General features: G+C 40.3%; 1 protein-coding gene across 8 annotated transcripts in view; it reads right to left on the bottom strand.

Annotated features, from left to right (window-relative positions):
- The window catches only part of LOC123517572 (mitochondrial tRNA-specific 2-thiouridylase 1-like), a 76343-nt gene that overhangs the window by 22647 nt on the left and 31808 nt on the right, over nt 1–21888 (bottom strand). For all 8 annotated transcript variants that reach the window (XM_045277806.1, XM_045277813.1, XM_045277809.1 and 5 more), the window contains 2 exons: nt 9766–9933; nt 6541–6792 (listed from right to left, as the gene is read on the bottom strand). In XM_045277806.1, coding sequence (XP_045133741.1) covers nt 6541–6792; nt 9766–9933 — 420 coding nt within the window. The remainder of the gene's footprint in view (nt 1–6540; nt 6793–9765; nt 9934–21888) is intronic.

Below are 21888 nucleotides of genomic sequence, written 5' to 3'. Positions count from 1 at the left end.
CATATTCCTGTACTGACCATGCATTTGTCTTAGGTGGTACGTACACCACTATGTAGTGCCTCTTTTTCCTTCATTAGTTTCTGCTCTGATCTTTAGCACTTCTGCCTTTCCCATACCTTCTTTCACTTGATCCACCTTTATATCTTTTTAACCAGCAACATCACTCCTCCTCCCATCTTACCTACTCTATTTCTTTTCCAAACATTATATTTCCTTCTCCAACCATCATCAGGTCTTCTCCTCTCTCAGTTTTGTTTCAGTAAGACCCACAATATCTGGGTTCTTGTCCTCAAGTAATCGTTGAGTTCTAAAATCCCGATATCACTCCATTTATGTTGGAATACATTACATTCCGCTCATACGTAAGTTTCTTTAGTCCTTTCTTGCTGTACTTTTCTGGGTTATGAACCACTTCCTCAGTCTCATATCCAAGATTCTCCAGAAAAACTCTTTCTTCTCCTCTTCTGTCCTCTCTTCATTTTTTTTCAAAGCCTCCTTTCTCAACTCATTTAACATTTCTCTTTCCTTTTCACCGAGATCTCTTCTCAACCAAATCTTCCTTGTTGTTTCCTGCTGGGCTAGCCTCCATGACTTCTCCACCAATTCATCTACATCCTTTTGTGACTTAAGTTTGATTCTTATTGGCCTCATACCTTCTCCTGTGAACTTTCCAATTCTATGGAAGTCCTCTATTTCTTGTACTAGGTCTTTTCCTCCTCCTGCACCACATTAATGATATTATTTATCACCTTTTTATGTTTTCTCTCTCTCCATTTTACTCGGTGTCTTATCCTCCTCCACACCAAATATCACCACACATCTCTTTTTGTCTACAGTTTCCCTCACCAATGTCTCATTTGACTTAATAACCTTCACCACTTTCTCAGCAATCTTCTCTTCTATGATCTGTTGATCTATAATTTCAGCAAGGCCCAAAGTTTTCTCCCAGACTCTTTGATTTCCTTTTCCAGACTTGCAACTTTGTAATTTACCTCCTTTCTTTCCACTTCCTGACTTTTTTTCCATTCAGCCTGCTTCTCCATCACTTTTCCTAAAGATTCTCCACATTTGTCGCAATTCACTTTAATTAACTTAACTTCCTCTTTCAGTATTGTATTTTCTTTCTTCATATCGGCGCACTCTTTCATTACATTGTCATAACTCGTTTCCAGGCCCCCATACTTTTCAAACAGTTTTTCAATTTTACCTTCCAACTCCAGAATTTTCTTCACATAAACGCTCTTCTCCATTATTCCTTGAAATCCTGTGAAGTCTGATTCATCCTTCGAGTTCACGGCCGCCATGTTGCGCAGATGTAAACAAACTTCCGCTGATGGCTCAAACGCAGGCTACAGTTTATATTCACCTTCCCTGGACATTATTTTGCTAATCAACAGTTAACATGACTATATGGAGACGGGACAAACATTACAAGCTCCTTTCCCACCTTGGTTACTCTTAGGCAATGGCAACTGTAGAATTAGAGATGATTGCTCTGGAGCTCAGCGACCACATCCGCCATCGACGGTGTCTTGTGTGTGTATTTTTACCTAATTGTATTTACCTAATTGTAACATACGGGAAAAGAGCTATGCTCGTGTTGTCCCGTCTCCATATCTATTAATGTCCAGCTTTTTCTTAAAATCATGAATATTCCTTGCGTTGACCACTTCCACGTCTAAACTATTCCATGCTTCCACCCTTCTATGAGGGAAGCTATATTTTTTCACATCTCTCCTATAAGTGGCCATTTTTAGTTTTTTCCCATGCCCTCTCGACATTCTTTCATTCCACATACACAGATCTTCCCTATCCATTTTTCCATGCCAATCATCACTCTGTATATTGCTATCAGGTCTCCCCTTTCTCTTCTGTTTTCCAGGGTCGGAAGTTGCATTCTTTTCAGTCTGTCTTCATAAGTCAAATCTCTTAAGTCAGGCACCATTTTTGTTGCAGCCCTCTGTACTTTCTCTAGTTTCCTTATGTGTTTCTTTAAGTTCGAGCCCACTGTATTGTTGCATATTCAAGCCTCGGTCTTATCATTGCAGTAATTATTTTCTTCATCATTTCTTCATCTAAATATCTGAACGCCACTCTTATGTTCCTCAATAAGTTCAATACTTCTCCAATTATTTTGTTTATATGTCTCTCTGGCGATAGGTCATTGGTAATTGTCACCCCAAGGTCTTTTTCTTCATGACTGGTTTTATGTCTTCATTTCCTATCTTGTACATACTCCTGATTCTTCTTTCACTCTTGCCAAACTCTATTTTCTTGCATTTTGTCGTGTTGAACTCCATTTGCCATGTACAGCTCCATTTCCATATTCTGTCCAAGTCTTCCTGGAGTAGTTCGCAATCTTTGTCACATCTCACTTTTCTTAACAATTTTGCATCGTCTGCAAATAGGCTCACATAACTGGACACCCCATCCACCATGTCATTTATGTAGACCGCGAACATTACTGGTGCCAACACTGATCCCTGTGGAACTCCACTCTCCACCAAGCCCCATTCTGATGGTCTGTCCTTAATTATTGTTCTCATTTCTCTTCCTACCAAAAGTCTTCCATCCATTTTAGTAAACTGCCATGCACTCCTCCTACCATTTCAAGTTTCCAGATCAGTCTCCGGTGTGGTACCTTATCAAAGGCCTTTTTTAAATCCAGATATATTCCATCAGCCCAACCATCTCTTTCCTGTATTACATCTATCACCCTCGAATAGTAACATATCAGGTTTGTCGTGCATGAACGCCCTTTTCTAAAACCAAATTGACACTCACAAAGTATGTCATTTTTCTCCAAGAAGTCTGTCCATCTATTCTTCACCACCCTCTCACACATCTTAGCTACCACACTTGTAAGTGACACTGGTCTATAGTTCAATGGGTCTCTCTTGTTACCTGATTTATAGATTGGGACAATGTTAGCTCTTTTCCAGTCTTGGGGCACTACACCTTCCCTTAATGAGGCATCAATTACTTCACAAACTTTTTCTGCCAGTTGCTCCCTGCATTCTCTTAAAATCCATCCTGATACCCCATCAGGTCCCACAGCTTTTCTCACTTCTAAACTCCCCATCATATTCTTGATCTCCTCCACATTTACTTGAAACTCCTTCATAATCCCTTTCTGTTCCATTACCAGTGGTTTGTCAAAAGCAGTCTCCTTTGTGAATACCTTCCGAAAGCATCCATTCATAGCCTCTGCCATTTCCCTGGGATCTTCACTGCATACTCCATTTACTTCTAAACTTTCAATACTTTCTCTATTTTTGATGTTGTTGTTCACATGTCTGTAAAAAAGCCTTGGTTGGTCTTTACATTTATCAATTATATCCTTTTCTTGTTTCTTTCTCTGTGTGTGTGTGTGTGTGTGTGTGTGTGTGTGTGTGTGTGTGTGTGTGTGTGTGTGTGTGTGTGTGTGTGTGTGTGTGTGTGTGAGAGAGAGAGAGAGAGAGAGAGAGAGAGAGAGAGAGAGAGAGAGAGAGAGAGAGAGAGAGAGAGAGAGAGAGAGAGAGAGAGAGAGAGAGAGAGAGAGAGAGAGAGAGAGAGAGAGAGAGAGAGAGAGAGAGAGAGAGAGAGAGAGAGAGAGAGAGAGAGAGAGAGAGAGAGGGGCAGAGTTAGCCTCCACCAACTGGGAATCCATGTTCACGGATGATGTGAACCACAACGTGGCAACCCTCAGCTCCCTTATCATATCAGCCCAAGCCAGGCACGTCCCTCACAGGACATATAGAGTCGATTCACGAGACCAGCCGTGGTTCGGCTAAAGGTGCCAGTAAGCTGCTGATGCCAATATAAGGCCTGGACTCGTCTGAAGCGTCGTCCCTCCAGGCACCACAAGGCCCAGCATCGCGCTGATTGCAAGAACATGGCGAGAGTGGCCACATGGGCGAGGCAGAGGTGGGAGTTAAGTCTACGGAGGAAGCTTGCCAGTAACCAAACTGATCCCAAGCAATGGTGGTTCCTTGTGAAGCAGCGACAGGGCACAGTCACACAGGAGAGGATCCCGCCCCTAAAAACAGCCTCTGGCAACATGGCAGTTGCCAACCTAGACAAGGTTGAACTCCTGGCAGCACACTTCAGCGGGAGAATGACGACTGAGGAGCCTGACTGTCAGCCTCCACAACTAACCCGCCTGTGTGACGTAACCCTGTACCGCCTACAGCTCAGTGAAGCCACCATGACGAAGCTCCTGCGTAGCACCGACACCAGGAAGGTGCCCGGCCCTGACGAAGTCTCGCCCTTCCTGCTGAAACACTGTGCAGAGGAGCTAACAAAGCCCCTCACACACATCTTCCGCCAGTGCCTACAAACCAGCACCTGGCCAGCTGCATGGAAGGAGGCTCAGGTCACTCCTGTAAACAAAAAAAAGGATAAAGGTGATCCAGCAAACTACTGCCCCATCTCTTTCCTGTCAGCTGTCAGCAAGATCCTGGAGAGGATAATAGCTGAGCAGCTGACCTGTCACCTAGAGGAGCGTCACCTCATCTCTCCATGGCAACATGGATTTAGAAAGAGACGCTCCAGCCTCCGACATGCTCCTCCTCCTCACACAAGCCTGGCATGACGCCCTCGACGCCGGCCGCCCCACCCTCATCATTGCCCTTGACATTACTGGGGCATTTGACAGAGTTTGGCACAAAGGACTCCTGGCCAAGCTCGAACAGTTCGGCATCACAGGAACTGTTCTCCAGCTACCTACAAGGCCGGAGTCTGAGAGTAGTGTTGGGCAGGTGCACGTCAACCACACACCCAGTGGAGGCCTCCGTTCCACAAGGCTCGATTCTTGGTCCTATCCTGTGGAACGTATACTTCAACGACCTCCTTCAGAGCCTCTTGCTTGTGTCGGCATACACGGACGATGCCACTCTCTCGCACAGCTTCAGTAGAGAGGAGGCAGTGAATGTGATTGATGCCATCAACCGCCACCTTGGTGACATCATGGCCTGGGGTTAACAGTGGCAAGTCAAGTTTACAACCGAAAAGACCCAGGCCTTGGTCATCTCACGTTCACGGGAGGATGTCAGGCTGATTGAAGGCCAGCTGAAGTTTGGAGAAGACACGCTTGCCATTAAAGACTCCATCAACATCCTGAGGATGGAGGTAGACTCCAAACTCAGCTTCAACCGCCACCTGGAGAGCGTGGCACGCAAGGCATCCCTGAGGGTGACACTCCTACGTCGAGTGAGGCACCTACCCGACGCCAAGGGCCTCATGACACTGTACAAAGCACAGGTGAGGCCCATCATGGAGTACAGCCCCCTAAGCTGGATGTGCAGTACCCAGTCCCACCTCTCCCTGTTGGACAAGGTGCAACGACGAGCCGAGTGTCTCCTCATTGCCGGCGGCCTGGGACAGCAGCTCCAAGCTGAGCTACAGTGACAGCAGCATCAGGGGCAGCAGTTGCAGCAGAGACAACATCCACACCCTCACCAAGAAGCCCCTATCACCGTGCTGGACAGCTGGGAGCACCGAAGGCGTGTTGGGGCCCTTACTGTGCTGCACAAAGCCCAGGTGCAGCAAATACCTCACCTCACAGCTCTACGGATACCCTGGAGGAGATGTGAACGTACTACGAGAGCGGTAGTGTCCGACACCCTCCTCAAGGTGCCGAGGTGCCATTCAGTGAGGTGTCAGTGCACCTTCTCCCACGACACCGTGGTATTGTGGAACGCCTTCACCTCAGCAGTGGACGTCTCCAGTATGTCCACCCAGCAGGTGAAGTGTGCTGCCCACGCCTAGTTATGGACACATCCACCTGATAGCGACAGTGACAGGTGATAAAATGTCAGTGTCCACCAGCCTGCCATCCACCTGACAGTGACAGTGCCTTCAGGGGTGGAGGAAAATAGTATGCCTGACAGTGACAGTGAAATACAGTGACATGGGATGTGCGTGTGCCTGACATGACAGTCCTGATTAGTGACGAGGGAGGTGCACAGCTGACAGTGACAGTGTTATGACTCCCTTGCTCACAATGCCGTCCCCGGGAGCAGCTTTAAAATGAGCGTCACATGCTAATGTACGCTCTTAGCTCACGAACTCAGCTCCAACTGTAAATATACTTATGTGTAAAATATGTATGATATGTGCATTAAGTTAAATAAAAGAGAGAGAGAGAGAGAGAGAGAGAGAGAGAGAGAGAGAGAGAGAGAGAGAGAGAGAGAGAGAGAGAGAGAGAGAGAGAGAGAGAGAGAGAGAGAGAGAGAAACCCTGACAATTGCTAAACTGAACGAGACCAATTCCAATCAAGAATGAAAACAAATAGAAGGAACATGATTGATTGAAATGATTTATGATTGAGAGTACTGGTTAACTATTGCATTGGCCAGGTGGACAGAACAGGGATTTACAGGCCCAGGCATGTGTACTATGGCTGCATCAGATGCATAATCATTCTTAACAATAGCTAGTGAAAAAATAGTGTGTCTAATGTGCTGGCAAATACAGTAAGTTTAGTAGGTTCCTCATGGATGCATATCAGGCACTCAATACCTAAATATTCAATTTAGAAAAATGTAATCATCTCCATACCTGTCCAGGAGTTATGGCACGAAGAGGCTGAGCCAAACTAACAACCATGTTATTTTGTGTAGGAGAACGATGCCAAGGATTGGCATCGTCAGAAGTTATGACACATGGAACGAGTTTGGCAGTGTTCTGGAACCGAAAAAGACATTCCAACTGTCCTTGGGAGTATAGCTGTGATGGAGGACTGTGAATCCAGTATACAGGCTCAGTAAAGAGGACAGAGGTAAACAATGCTGGATGATCCGTTCCAGACACCTGTAAAAGAAAGCAAGATCTAAGTAGTGTACAGTACAGTGGAGACTCATTACTCAAACGTCTACATACTCAAACTTTTCAATACTTGAACGCAAAATTTTGATTTAATACTCGAAAAAATACCTTATAGTCGAACATCCACACCCATGGTTATAAAAAAAGGCTCCCTGGCATCCCCGTTCCCCCTCTGTCAGTTGTGACTTGTGCTGCTGCAGTCATCAGAATAACATTCTCCTGCATTCTATCTGTAGTTTTTTTCATTTATAAACTTACATTAACACCAAAAGCTTATTAATGGTGAAAATATCTGGTAATCAAATGGCCGCACATTTGGTTTGTATACAAAGCTCTGTCATCTCCCTTCTTGCACTGTACCACTGTACCGTTCTGATCCCGCATTACTGGTAATACCGGTAATACTTACTGTAATACCAGTATACCAATGCCGGTGGACATCCTTAGTCCTGCTGTAGTTTTGAGAAAAAATACATTCCTACATTCTGTTGGTAGTTTTTCATTTTGAAACTTAGGATGGCACCAAAGAGGCCTATTAGTGGTGAAAATAAGGAATCTGGTGAGAGTGGAAGTGTTAGTGAGTCACAACCCTCCATTAGTGAATTCACAGGAATTACACTAGGAGAAACTTTACAAAGACATTTTCATGGAGGGTGACTCATCCTCCGGCAACCTCCCTCCTCTGCCCCACCCTTCTCCCCCTCCTCTTCTAAATTATCCATCACCAGCTGTCACTTATGGTATGTACAAATAAAAATTGTAAAAGAATACAATGATATTTTATAATCTTGAGGTTTTGCTAAGATTAGAACGAATTACCTGATTATAGGTATCAATAGTTGAACTTTTTAATACTCAAACAAGCATTTTGAACTAATTAAGTTTGAGTATTGAGTCTCCACTGTATATGTTCCTTCAAGGTTCTAAACCATACAAAACTTTTCTGGCACTGGGAACTGCTCCCATCTCCTTTTGCTTCACAACCACTGATCTGCTTAAGATCACTGATATATATCACTTTCTTTTGTTTGCATATATGATTAGGGATCCCAAGGAGATCTTTCAGTAATATGAAATAAGTATTATACAACCTGACCTGACCTATAAAATCCATAATCTACATCAATGACCTCTAATTTGCATAAGTGGCAGCCTAAGATATGAGACCAAGCACCAATAACATTGAAATTAAGTTAACAGCATAATCAGTTATATAATTTTCCCATTATTCTACAAACAACAATAATGTGAGCACAACTGTATATGACAAAAAAAGATCAGCCTTACTACATTAACTAGATTTCAGTACAGTAATACTTCGAGATACGAACGCCCCAACATACAATTTTTTTTTTATATACGAAGAAAAATTTAATATACCTTACGCCTCGAAATATGAAGATATTTCTAAGATACGAATAGCCATCGGTAGGTGGCGCAGCAATCGCTCGGCTACCCACATCCACCCGAACATTCAATTTGCGTTGTGTATCGTTGTTCATCCTTTATGCATGTGCTCCTCGGCAGTGTGTATATTTTCTTAAGTTTTGTGAACTCAAGACCTCGTGATCATGGGTCCCAAAAGTAAATACAAGGAGGCTGAAAAGAAGAAACTTAAGAAGAGCCTTGTAATGGATGTGAAACACAAGATAATTGCAAAATATGAACGTGGTGTGCGTATCTGTGACTTGGCCCTGTGCGCTTATGCTAGCAGTAACTATAAAGTCAAACCATTTTTGGTGTATCATTCTGAGAACCCCAGGGCCTTTAAAGCACATAAGGTGTTAAAAGAAAAAACTCTGGGTCATGTGGCGTGCCCATAGTAAGGCATGGGTAACTAGCCAATTCCTCCTCCCTACTACATGTGCAAAGTTCTGTCACAGCGTCGGTAAGTACAAATGTATGTTTAACATGCATTTTGCTCGTGCTAACTCGGCAGGTTTGACGAGAAACACACAAAATAGCCTGTATTCACATACTGATTACACTTGGAAATTCAATATACGAGTGAGTACAAATGGTGTTCTGCCCACAAACATCTCTTCCTCTTTGCAATGCAAAAAACCAGAAGTCTCTAGATGCTATGGTTACCAAAATATCACTGGTTGAATGAGGTGGTATCATCGGTTTACCTGACCTTGTGACCCATCGGATTCAGCAGCCTTGGCTAGAGCGATAGAAAACGGTCCCCCTGTATCTCTCTCTCTCTCCTGTCGCCTGTTCTGATACCACTCTCATTCAAAAGTTGTCTCCCCGCAACATGGTGAAAGGGCCGAGGTGTAGAAGTAAGGCGTGCGGGAGGTGTGAAATCACTGTCGCTCCCACCATCCATCGTGGGAGTTAATGACACAGTGATGTATAGCATGTGTTTACTCCTGATGAATGTTGCCAGCTCACAAGCAAATTAAACGGCAAGAAACTTAGCCAAAATATAGCCCAAAAATGCCTAAACGTCTATCGACGTGCCCTAAGTCTTGTGTGATGAACGTCTATCGACGTGTCCTGAGTTTTGCGGTTTAAGTTGTTATTTTGGGCAATATAGTACATTTATATCATGCATACAATAAACATTGTATTTATCTTATATTCAATCTATATTTAGTTGGTATTTAAAACATGTTAATTTTTTTGGGGGGTGGGGGTAAATTCGTATCACTATAACAAATTAATTCTATTTCCATTAATTTCTATGGGAAAAATTGATTTGATATACAATTTTTTTTATATACATTGATCATCATGGAATTAATTAATTAATTAATTCGTATGTCGAAGTACCACTGTACTATCCAATTTGATTCTAGTAAAGAGTATAATCTAATTTGTACTTGGGAGGTAACAAATAGAAGTAACTCATGCATTTTTTTTCTTTTTTATGTAGGAGGGGCACTGACTGAGATAAAGAAAAAATTGCAAGATAAAAGAAAAAACAAGAAAAGAAAGATGCATCTCACTTACCACAATAATGTCATTAGTTTCAACATTCTTCTCACAAACATAATAGGGTACAGGAAAAGGTGAAAGATTACACCTCTGTCCTACAGTCCACTGGTGCAATCCTTTGTGAGAGCCCACTACTTTCCCAGTCTCCAGGTCAATGAAGTTGCCAGGCTTGTCATCAACATACTGCACCCATGAAAATAAATAAATAAATAAATGAAAACTCATTTATAAACTGGGTTATTACATGTAAGTATCAACAATTCTGAATGAGAATTTAGAAAAAATAATAATAATCAAATATTAGAACTTAATGTTCAATTAAAGAAATTTTGTGACAATGAAATATCATTATTCATCATCATCATCATCAGCAGCAGCAGCAATATCACCACCATCACCACACCACACCACACCACACCATCACCATTACCAGCATCAGTTAACATTGGTATAATTCCTATTGTCCTAAAGTAATCACAAGTCAAAGGAGGCAAAGGATGGCTGAGGAAATTGAGTATAAAGATTAGTGGCAGGGAATTATGATTATGTAAATTTTGTTCTGAGTTTGAATTTAATTACAATAATATAAATGACATGAAAAATTACCTAGTACATGGGTGTAAACAAATGAGTGTGAGAATCAAAGTGTTGGAAATAAATAACATGATAATGGACATACAGAAAAATAATAGTGCAGTAGTTTACACCACAGAAAAAATAAAGTACAAGAATAAAGCTTTAGTTGAGGATATTACTGCATATTACTGGATCTATTAAAGTTTCTTAAAATATCAAATGGGTAAAATCAATGAATTAATAGTTAGATGTATTCTCTCTGGATGACCATGGCAAGTTTCTAATTCCTCACGAAAATTGAGCTAGTAAATATATCGCGATGATTGTGATTAAAACAAGCACAAATAATGGAGACTTTTGTGCTAAATTACATTGTTTTTCTCTCTCTTTCTTTAATTCAGAGCCAAACCCAACATATACTATTATTACCACATCAAGATTCACCATGATTAGGCTGCTGAGGGTTTCTCTAATGGCCACAACAAGGCTTGGAGGCAACCTGACAACCCTGAGATTAACATCACATGAGAATGACATGAGGGAACAAATAATAGTGAGTCTTTAGATAAGGCTGTCTGAGCATCCACAGTTCTTAGTGCTTCTCAGACTTCTCAAACTTATCCACAGTCAAGCTAAATGCCAGCCACCACTCATAAAAAAAAAAAAAAAAAAAAAAAAAAAAAAAAAAAAATCATAGAAACATTAGTCAGTCCTGTATTTGGAAATCTCCATCCTCAGTTAGAGAATAAGATAAATGAAGTAGAATGAGTGGTTAACCAGCATAAAATACAGGTGAGAATACCTAAAAAAAAAATGATATATAATCTGATAAAGAACACCAAACCTCATTTTCTGCAAGTCCAGTCACTAGCACAACAATCATCAATTCCTTTCTATATTTTTGTTATTATTATAAACCTAATTCAATGTACTTATGTACTTGGAGGTTGTTCAAAGCACATAAAAAGTCGTAGAAAGATGGAAATACAGATGCAGGTAGAGAACTCCAGAGTTTACCAGTGAAAGGTATGAATGATTGAGAATACTAGTTAACTCTTGTATTAGAGGGTTGGACAGAATAGGGACGAAAGGAAGAAAGAAGAAAGCCTCGTGCAGTGAGGCCGCAGAGGAGGGGAGTTGATGAGACAAAAAATGTTTGATTCCACCCTATCTAATAAAGCTGTATGAGTGGAATGCCCACTTATCATGCAAAGAATACTCCATACAAGGATGGATAAGGCCCTTGTACAGAGTTAACAGTTAGAGGGGCGAGAAAAACTGGCAGAGACGCTGCAGAACGCTTAACTTCATAGAGGCTGTTTTAGCAAGAGATGAAATGTGAAGTTTCCAGTTAAGATTATGAGTAAAGGACAGACTGAGGATATTTAGTGTGGAAGAGGGAGATAGTTGAGAGTTATTGAAGAAGATGGGATAGTTGTCTGGAAAGTTATGTCAAGTTGATACATGGAGGAACTGAGATTTTGAGGCATTGAAAACTACTAAGTCTTTTCTGCCCCAATCAGAAATCTTAGAAAGATCAGAAGTCAGGTATTCTGTGGCGTCCCTGCATGATCTGTTGACTTCGTGAAGGATGGTTGTTTCTGAAAGGACTAGGAAAGATGTAGGTTGGTATCATCAGCATTGGAGTGGGTAGGGCAAAAAGTTTGGATAAGGTCATTAATGAACACAGGGGATCCTTGTGATTTGACTGTTTGCAGTTCGAATTATTGCCAATTCGAACTCAGTTAATTAATACCCAATCCTCAAGGTTCAATCGACTGACTTGCCAATTCGACATTCATATCTAACGCGCCACCCATCCAGTAAAATCTGCTGCCACCCCAAATTCGTCGTAAATTCGTGTAACGGGTTATCACACTGACAACATTCTGGTTCTTCGTATGCTATCCGAATGAAAAAATAAACATAAGATATGTAATAAAACCCTATCATTCAAACTAAAAAGAACGTGCCTGAATATTTCATATATTGAATATTAAATATTTCATCAGTCTAGAAAGATGAAATAAAGGCAACCCCCGCTTAACGAAGGTTCACACAACCAAAATTTCGCTACAACGAAGGTTTTCTTTTACTACCATATGCTCGTTTGACAAACACCAAACTCGCTTTAACGAAATTTTATCCAGGTAATTTTTTACAAGTTTGAAAGCACCGCCATATCACGCAAGCTTTTGAATACACCAACGCCTTTCGTAGACAAAACGCACACCACTCACTCCCCTAGTTCAAAACCATGCTCTACATGCCACCAAAACGCCCTGCAATGTCGCCTAGTGTTGCTAAGAAGACCAGACTCTTACTCTCGAAGTGAAGCTGGATATTATTCACAGACATGAGAGAGGCGAGAAAACTAATAGCATTGCTCGCCACCATCTTGACTCCATCTACTGTCTCTACTACTTTCAAGTCAGCAGACTCTATTAAGAAGGCTGGTGAGATCATATCTTCCTTGCAAGCTAAAAAAACCACATGAACTCGTGACTCTGCAATGGATAAAATGGAAAGCCTTATGGAAATGTGGTACATAAGTTTTGTATGCGGTAGAATGATGCGCCCTTTGTTTACATTCCACAGGTTGCCAGCTAGCGTATTTCCTGCTCCACTCTCCCTTCCTTTATAAATTAGAGATCATCAACATTATAAAGTTACTTACATACATACATTAGTGTACATTATCATGACTTAGTCTTAAATTAAACAGCTTACAAGTTTAACTTCATAATTTTTTATTTCATTAAACCTTTCACTGTACTATGATGCACTCTCGCTTTGTTTACTCTTAATGGAAGCTCAAGTCAGGAGTTAAACTTGTTATAATTGGTTAGCTTAACGAAGGGTTTTTTAGGAACGTAAGTCCTTCGTTAAGAGGAGGTTGCCTGTATATGTATATCATGTTGATAGTTTGGGTTCATGGCAACCATGCCCCAACTCCAAAAGTTGCCGACGCGCAGCTCTTGTTTCTTCCCTAGTTTCCTTTTCTTCAATAACTGGAAGTGCAAGTGCAATGGCAGCATGAAGCACAGGTTAAGATATAAGCGGTATGGATTTGTTCTGGTTTGTTTTGATTAGGCTTGGTCTTGGTTACTGGGCCGTTTGCCTAGCATAACAAGAACATAGCCAGCTTGTGTGTGATAATGTTCCTGGTTTCGCACCAAGAACCATGGCCCATCTTCCGCGTATCATAGGACAGTGTGATAGCCCCTTAAACCGACGCTACCCTGTGCGATATAAATGAAGCCTTTAATAGTAGTGATTTAGTCTATGTTAGTTTTTAGAGGTTATAGTGATGTTTTAGGGGGATCTAGGTTGGAAGTTGGTCCCTATCTCTCCTAATTTTTAAGTATCTTATGGGAAAAATTGCTTCACGGTTTGAATAAACACTGATTCAACCAATGAAAAACTGCCCTAATCCTGTCGAATTGTGAGGATCCCCTGTACTAGAAAGAGAGTGGGTGATAGGACAGAACTCTGAGGAACACCACTGTTAACAGATTTAGGAGAAGAGTGGCTGTCTACCATGGCTGCAGAAAGGAAACTCGAGATGAAGTTGCAGAGAGAGAATAGAAATTGTACAAGGGCAGTTTTGAAGTCAAAGCTTTATGCCAGACTCTATCAAAAGCTTTTGATATGTTTAACATGACAGCAAAAGTTTCACCAAAATCTCTAAAAGAGAATGACCAAGACTCAGTAAGGAAAGCTAAATCACCAGTAGAGCAACCTTGACGGAAGCCAATCTGGTGATCAGGTAGAAGATTGTGAAGAGACAGATGTTTAAGAATCTTCCTATTCAGGATAGATTAAAAAACTTTAGACAAGCAAGAGATTAAAGCTATATGACAATAGTTTGAGGGATTAAAACAGTCACCCTTTTTAGGAATAGGCTGAATGTAGGTAAACTTTCAGCAAATAGGAGAAGCAAAGTCGATAGACATAGTTGAAAGAGTTTGACCAGGCAAGGTGCAAGCACAGAAGCACAGTTTTTTGAGAACAATAGGAGGGACCCCATCAGGTCCTTAAGCCTTCCCAGTGTTTAAGCAAGAGAGGGCATGTATGTCAGATCCCTACATCATAATATAACATATGAAGAAACAAGTAATGAAGTGTACATGCTATTGACCAGCCATTACCCAGCCAAAAACATGGGTAGTGGGTCAAGCAGCAGTAAGGACAAGGAAAAGACCATTAAAACACAATTTACAGAAGGTAGACTGCTGGGTATCGGATTTAAATCTAGGAGATGACCCAGACAGATGTCCAAGACCAAAGCAAACCTAAATGACTTTTTAATGACTTTGGGGAATAGTATAGTACACACGTGTTCCCCACGTGGAGTGAAACATGAATGATAAATAAAAGTGACCAATAAGCAACCTGGATATCCTAGTCAGACCAATAAGGAACTTGCTATCTTAGTAGGGAAAACCTGAATCTCTGAAATGCCAATAGGATGGTGTCTTGTTTCCGGGCATGTACTACGTCTAAGAATTATTTGATTGTAATCTGTATGTGCCTTCGCCCTTATGTTCACACGTGGGCTCCCACATGGATTGGTCTCCGAAAGATCAATGATAAAATGGGAGTGTTATTGTAGGTATTTCAAAATATAACCAGTAAGCGGAGCTATGAGTTGCAATGCAGTCTTTGGAGATAAATTAGAATAGAGGAGGAATCATGATAGGATGTTTAGGTATTACTTTAGTATGTATTTGTGTTTATGTGTATGTACTTGGTTCATAATGAAGTCATTTTAAACTTGCACTTTCATTTATGAAGAGTACAGCTACAGGTAACTCTCAATTCACGCAATAGATGCTTTCCAAGAGACATCACATTTGTCAAAATTTGCGTAAAACAAACATGTAGTTCTCATAAGAAACAATAGATAATAGGGAGGATGCGGGATGTGGTCCCAAAAAATTTGTACAAAATACTCTATTCATTTGGCTAAATTAACATGTTTTTATCATTTACCATTCTAAATACTAGAAGTGTATTTAAAGTAAAGAGAAAAGCCAGAAATAATAAGAGAAAGCAAAAAATAATGAGAAAACAACAAAACAAAGAATACGTAAACAAAACACTCACTGCGTCACTGCCTTCACCACTCGCACCACAGTCAGTCACCATCTTCCTCTGAGCTTTACCACTTTATAAAAAATCCACTTATCAAAAGTAACCCCACATGCAGAAGATGATGAAGGACGTTTTAGGGCCATCTTGGTGAATTATAGGTAGATCGAAGAGATTCTGTCTGTACTCAGTGCTGGCAGACTGCAAATGAGGCACAAGAAGAGCGAAGCTCCCACCTATCAGCCAGCTGCGGAACTCTCTGGCGTGCAGTTTGAAATTGTGTCTGTCGCTCAGTTTGAAAATGCAGTTGGGCCAAATCGCATATAAGCTAACGGATCGCACAAATTAAATTAATTATAATATTTTTTCAGTCATGTTATAACAAAAACGCATAAATCAAACACGCGTAAATCGAGAGTTCCTGTACATATGTTGTGCATGTGTGTTACTCTGAAGAAATATATTTACTTGTATGTATTTGCGTACGAAGTTAACGTAGTTATTATGTATGGTTGCCAGGAGAAAAAAGATTCATTAAGTGAAGTTACTTGCATGGAAATATCAAGATTTGTCATTATACTTGAAGGTGTGTTACGTTGTCATTTTCGTGAACGAAGTAAGGTACAGGGAACCCCCAGTTAACAAAGGTTCACACAACGAAATTTCGCTACAATGAAGGTTTCATTTTACTAACATCTGCTCATTTAACAAAACTTGCTTTAGTGAAGTTTTATCCAGGTAATTTTTTTCCAAGTTTGAAAGAACCGCCATATCATGCAAGCTGACAGGCTTTTGAATACACCAGCGTCTCTTGTGGACAACACGCGCACCACTCACTCCCTTGTTCAAAACAATAACAGCATCAGCAGCAGCTCATCTTCCCTCGCTCAACTTACCACCAAAACGCCCTGCAATGTCACCTAGCATTGCTAAGAAGACCAGGAAGTCTCTTACTCTCGAAGTGAAGCTGGATATTATTCACAGACACGAGAGGCAAGAAAACTAATAGCACTGCTCGCCACCATTTTGATTCCATCTACTGTCTTTACTATTTTCAAGTCAGCAGTTCATTAAACCTTTCACTGTACTATGATGCACTCTCGCTTTGTTTACTCTCAATGGAAGTTCAAGTCAGGGGTTAAACTTGTTATGATCGGTTCACTTAACGAAGTTTCGCTTAACAAAGGCTTTTTTAGGAACGTAACCTCTTCGTTAAGTGGGGGCTGCCTGTACTCATATGTGCATGGTAATAAGTCTAGTGGTTTGTTACACTGATTGCTTGTATTAATGTACCAAGTAAAGGTAATTCTTATATATGGGTAACTGGTGGAAAGAGAGAAATTTTGTAATTACTGCATATAAGATTTACTGATAACTAAAGCACAGTGTTCAGATATTGTAATAACATCATGAAGATACAGTGGACGACGTTGAGGTAGAATTCATTCTGATGTGAAAATGTGAAAATATATACAAGACTAAAGTAATTCTTATGGATGGTTGTAAGAGAAATTGTCATGATTTGCAGTGAAGAAGGCAACAGACGTTGTAATTGTCATTTGTAGGCACCGTAACGAACATCTTATGTATATATACTATTTTTGTTAATTAAAGATAAAAAACACCTTTGACTATTTACAACCGGTGGGTGGCTAGAGAATTTGTGAAACATCGCACAACAGCTCAGATCACGACATGTAAAACATCATTACAAAGAATTTTGATGGGAGACATGAAATAGTTCAGAGGGAAGAGGAGAGGGAGGGACAAGCCCAGAATCATCCAAGGTGGAGGTTTTAGCATAGGTTTGAAAGAAGAGTTCAGCTATAGAAACAGATGAGATGGCAGTGGTGCCATCAGGATGAAATAAAGGAGGGAAAGATGAAGAAGTAAAGTTATTGGAGATGTTTTTGGCTAGATGCCAGAGGTTGTGAGGAGAGTTAAAGATTGAAGAAGAGTTAGAGCTTGAAGAATTTTGACATTTTCTATTTATGAAGGAGTGTTTGGCAAGTTGAAGAACAGACCTGGCATGATTCCAGGCAGAAATATAAAGTGTATGAGATTTTGGAGATGGAAGGCTCAAGCACCTTTTTTGGGCAATATCTATCATGTATAGCACAAGAACAGGCTGTGTTAAAACAAGATTTAGAAGGTTTAGGTTGAGAAAAAGAATGAGGAATGTACACCTCTCTGCCAGACACTATCACTTCCGTTATGGGTTCAGCTCACAGAGATGGGTCTCTGACATGAAAACAGTAATTCCAGGGAAAATCAGCATCATACCACCTTAGGTCTCCCCATCTGGCAGAGGTAAAACACCAGAGGCACCTCCACTTTGGGGAATCCTGACAAGAAATTGGAGAAACAGGACAAGATACAGAAATGAGATTGTGATTGGAGGAGCCCAATGAAGAAGATAGGGTAACAGCATAAGCTGAAGGATTAGTGGTGAGGAAAAGATCAAGTATGTTGGGCGTACCTTCAAGATGGTCAAGGATACGAGTAGGGTGTTGCACCAGTTGCTCAAGGTCATGGAGGATAGCAAAGTTGAAGGCTAGTTCACCAAGATGGACAGTGAAGAGTGAGGAAAGCCAAAGCTGGTGGTGAACATTGAAATCTCCACGGATGGAGATCTCTGCAAAAGGGTTGAGGGACAGAATATGCTCCACTTTGGAAGTTAAACAGTCAAAGAAGAGAGATAGACAGAACAGATAAATTTAGTTAGAGAGTGACTGTGAGTCTAAGCCAGATGATGTAAAATTCAGAAAATTCCAGAGGGTGGGCACTAGAGCAAGTTAAGTTGTTGTGCACATAGGCACAACAACCAGCTTTGGAATGAAATTGAGAATACAGAAAGTAGGGGGGAACAGAGAACGGGCTACTGTCAGTTGCCTCAGACACCTGTGAGGTGAGGAAAAGAAAATGAAGTTTAGTAGAGGAGAGGTGGTGTTCTACAGATTAAAAATTAGATCTAAGACCACAAATGTTGCAGAAGTTAATGAAGAAAAAGTTGAGTGAGGTGTCAAGACATTTTGGGTCCCCACAGAAAGAGCAGTCCGACCAGGGGACATTTTTGGCCCCCTCCCCAGAAGAGGAATCCAAGGCTGGATTTGGAGTTGCCATTTTTTTATTTTGAATTTTAAGTGAAGGGTGTGTGTGTGTGTGTGTGTGTGTGTGTGTGTGTGTGTGTGTGTGTGTGTGTGTGTGTGTGTGTGTGTGTATTTACCTAGTTGTAGTTTTACAGGGCCTGGGCTTTATGCTCGTGTGGCCCCGTCTCCATATCTACACTTATCCAATCTCACTTTAAAAGTGTGCACACTCGTTGCAGACACTACTTCTTCATCTAAACTGTTCCACGTCTCAATACATCTCTGGGAAACTATATTTTTAATATCTCTCAGACATCTTCCTTTCTCAGCTTTTTACTATGCGATCTTGTGCTTTGGATGTCATATTCTTCTCTCAGGATCAGTTTCTCATTATCCACTTGGTCCATTCCGTTGATCAATTTATAGACTTGTATCAGGTCTCTTCTCTCCCTTCTTTGTTCCAAGGTTGGTAGATCCATAGCCTTTAGTCTCTCCTCATATGTCATCCCTTCAAGTTCTGGGACCATTTTTGTAGCCATTTTTTGTAGCCTCTCCAATTTCCTTATGTGTTTCTTTCTATGAGGGGTCCACACTACTCCTGCACATTCCAATCTGGGTCTTATTATAGTACTTATCAATTTCTTCATCATTTCTTTATCCATGTAGTGAAATGCTACTCCAATATTCCTTAGCAAATTATATGTTTCTCTAAAAATTCTATCAATATGGCTTACTGGTTGATTGTTTTCTTCCATCGTCACTCCTAAGTCCTTTTCCTTTTTAACTTTCTCCAGTTCTACTCCATCTCCCATCTTATAGATTCCCACAGGTCGTCTTTCACTCTTTCCCATTTCCATGACATGGCTTTTGTTCACATTGAATTCCATTTCCCACTTCTTACTCCATTCCCAGATCTTATTTAGGTCTTCTTGCAGTATTTCACAATCCTCCTTTTGCTTTATAACTCTGCACAGTTTCGTATCATCCGCAAACAGATTTATGTAGCTGTTCACTCCTTCTGGCATGTCGTTAATATAAATGAGGAAAAGTACTGGTGCCAATACTGACCCCTGTGGCACTCCGCTTTCTACTGCTCTCCACTTGGACTTCATATCTTTAACTACTGTCCTTATTTCTCTCCCCCTCAAATAATTTTCTATCCATCTCAATGTGCTTCCTTTTAAGCCACCCTTCTCCTCTAACTTCCACAGTAATCTTGCGTGTGGCACTTTGTCAAACGCCTTTTTTAAATCCAAATAGATGCAGTCAACCCATCCTCTCTCTCTTGTACTCTATCAACTATTCTAGAATAGAAACTCAATAAATTAGTTACACAAGACCGTCCTTTTCTAAAACCAAATTGGCTATTTGATATTAATTTGTTGTCTTCAAGGAACTCGATCCATTGTTTCTTTATTATTCTTTCACACATCTTGCATATTACACTAGTTAGTGATACCGGTCTGTAATTTAAAGGTTCTTCTTTCCTTCCGCTCTTATATATGGGAACCACCTCAGCTCTTTTCCATTCTACTGGCACTGTTCCATTTTCTATTGAGCATTTTATGATGTTGTATATAGGACTTGCTAGTTCTTCCCTACATTCTTTCAGTATTCTGCCTGAGACTTCATCTGGTCCCATTGCCTTCTCTTCATCCAGTTCCTTCATTAACTCTTTTATTTCAAGCTTGGTTACTTTAATCTCTTTCATATAGATTGTCTCTCTATTACCCTGTGGCCTCTCAAATTTGGATTCTTTAGTAAAGACCTCCTGGAATTTTTTATTTAATAGTTCTGCCATACTTTTGGGTCTTCCACCATCCCGTTCTCTCCTTTTAACCTTTCTATTGTTTCTTTTGCCTAATTTTTCCATTTATGAATCTATAGAACAATTTTGGTTGCTCCTTACATTTTTCGACAATATCTTTTTCGAAGTTCTTTTCCTCTTCCTTCCTCACCTTAACATATTCATTTCTCGCTGCCTTGAAGTTTTCCTTATTTGTTGGATTCCTATTTCTCCTCCACCTTTTCCATGCTCCATCTCTTTTCTCCTTTGCCCTAGCACACCTTGCATTAAACCAATCTTTCTTTCCTTCTTCTTTTGGTCTATATTTTGGGACATATTCCTTGACTCCTGTTTTGTATATTTCCAAAAATAAGTTATATTTGTCTTGCATTGTCTCTGAGTTTTCCATCTCCTCCCAGTCTACGTTTTAAAATAGTTCTTGAGATTCTCAATATCAGCCTTTCTGTAATTTAATCGGTCTCCTTTGTATGAATCGTCTCTATCTTCCTTTCCTTCTTCTATATCTATTTCTAATATTGCATGGTCACTCTTTCCCAATGGGCACTTATATCTTATATCGTCATTCATTTGTATACCCTTGTAAAACTAGGTCCAATCTCGCCGGCTCGTCGTTTCCTCTGAATCTTGTGCATTCCTTTACTCTCTGGTCCATCATATTGTCTATCATTAGGTTCAAGAATCTTTCTCCCAGGCTTCTTCCCCATACCACTTTCATAATTTTCCCAGTCCACTTCTTTACAGTTGAAATCTCCTACTAATATCACTTTTCTCCTTTCTTTAACGATTCTCATTAGACTCCTTATTGTGTCATCTATCATGTCTGTATATTCTTGATTGGTCCATGAATTTGTTTTGGTGGCACATATGTTACAATGATTGTTATCTCTTTTTATTAATATGCATCTTAATATACAATACTTCTGCTTTTCCTTCCCCACATTCCATTTCATTTATCACTCTCTTTCCTTAACATAATCACGACTCCTCCTCCTCCTTTATCCACTCTGTCTCTTCTCCATACATTATACCTATTATCCAAATCTATTTTGATTGCCTCATTTAGTTTTGTTTCAGCCAGGCATACAATATCTGGATTTTCTTTCCTTATGTAATCTCTTAATTCTAATTTACTTGATAAAACTCCGTCTATGTTCGTATACATCATTTTTAGTCTTTTGCCTTTATCATTTTTAGTTAAACTTGTTCCATTTTTTTCTCTTCCTTCTCGTTTATATTTCTTTATCCTGTCTCCTAGAATTCTCCAAAAAATGCCTTCTCCTCTTCTGACCTTTCATTATTCTTTTCCCTTACTGCTGCTGCCAGTTCATTGTATCTCTTCCTTTCTTCCTCATTTCTATTTTTCTTTATATAGATATCCTTGCAGCCTTCTGTTTCTCTAAGTTTTGTTGTTCTATATAATATTTCTTCTGTTGCTACTTGTGATTTTAGTAGTATTTTAATTGGTCTCGTTTTTCCTTCTTGATATGGTCCCATTCTGTTTATTTCTTCTACTTCATCTTCCAAGTTCTGCCTATCTTCGTCATTTAGATTCTTCAGTAAGTCTTTGACTGA

Source organism: Portunus trituberculatus, chromosome 42 (genome assembly GCF_017591435.1).
Source record: "Portunus trituberculatus isolate SZX2019 chromosome 42, ASM1759143v1, whole genome shotgun sequence".
NCBI lineage: Eukaryota > Metazoa > Arthropoda > Malacostraca > Decapoda > Portunidae > Portunus > Portunus trituberculatus.
The sequence above is the reverse complement of the archived record's forward strand: the minus strand, read 5'-3'. Positions and strand labels throughout refer to the sequence as shown.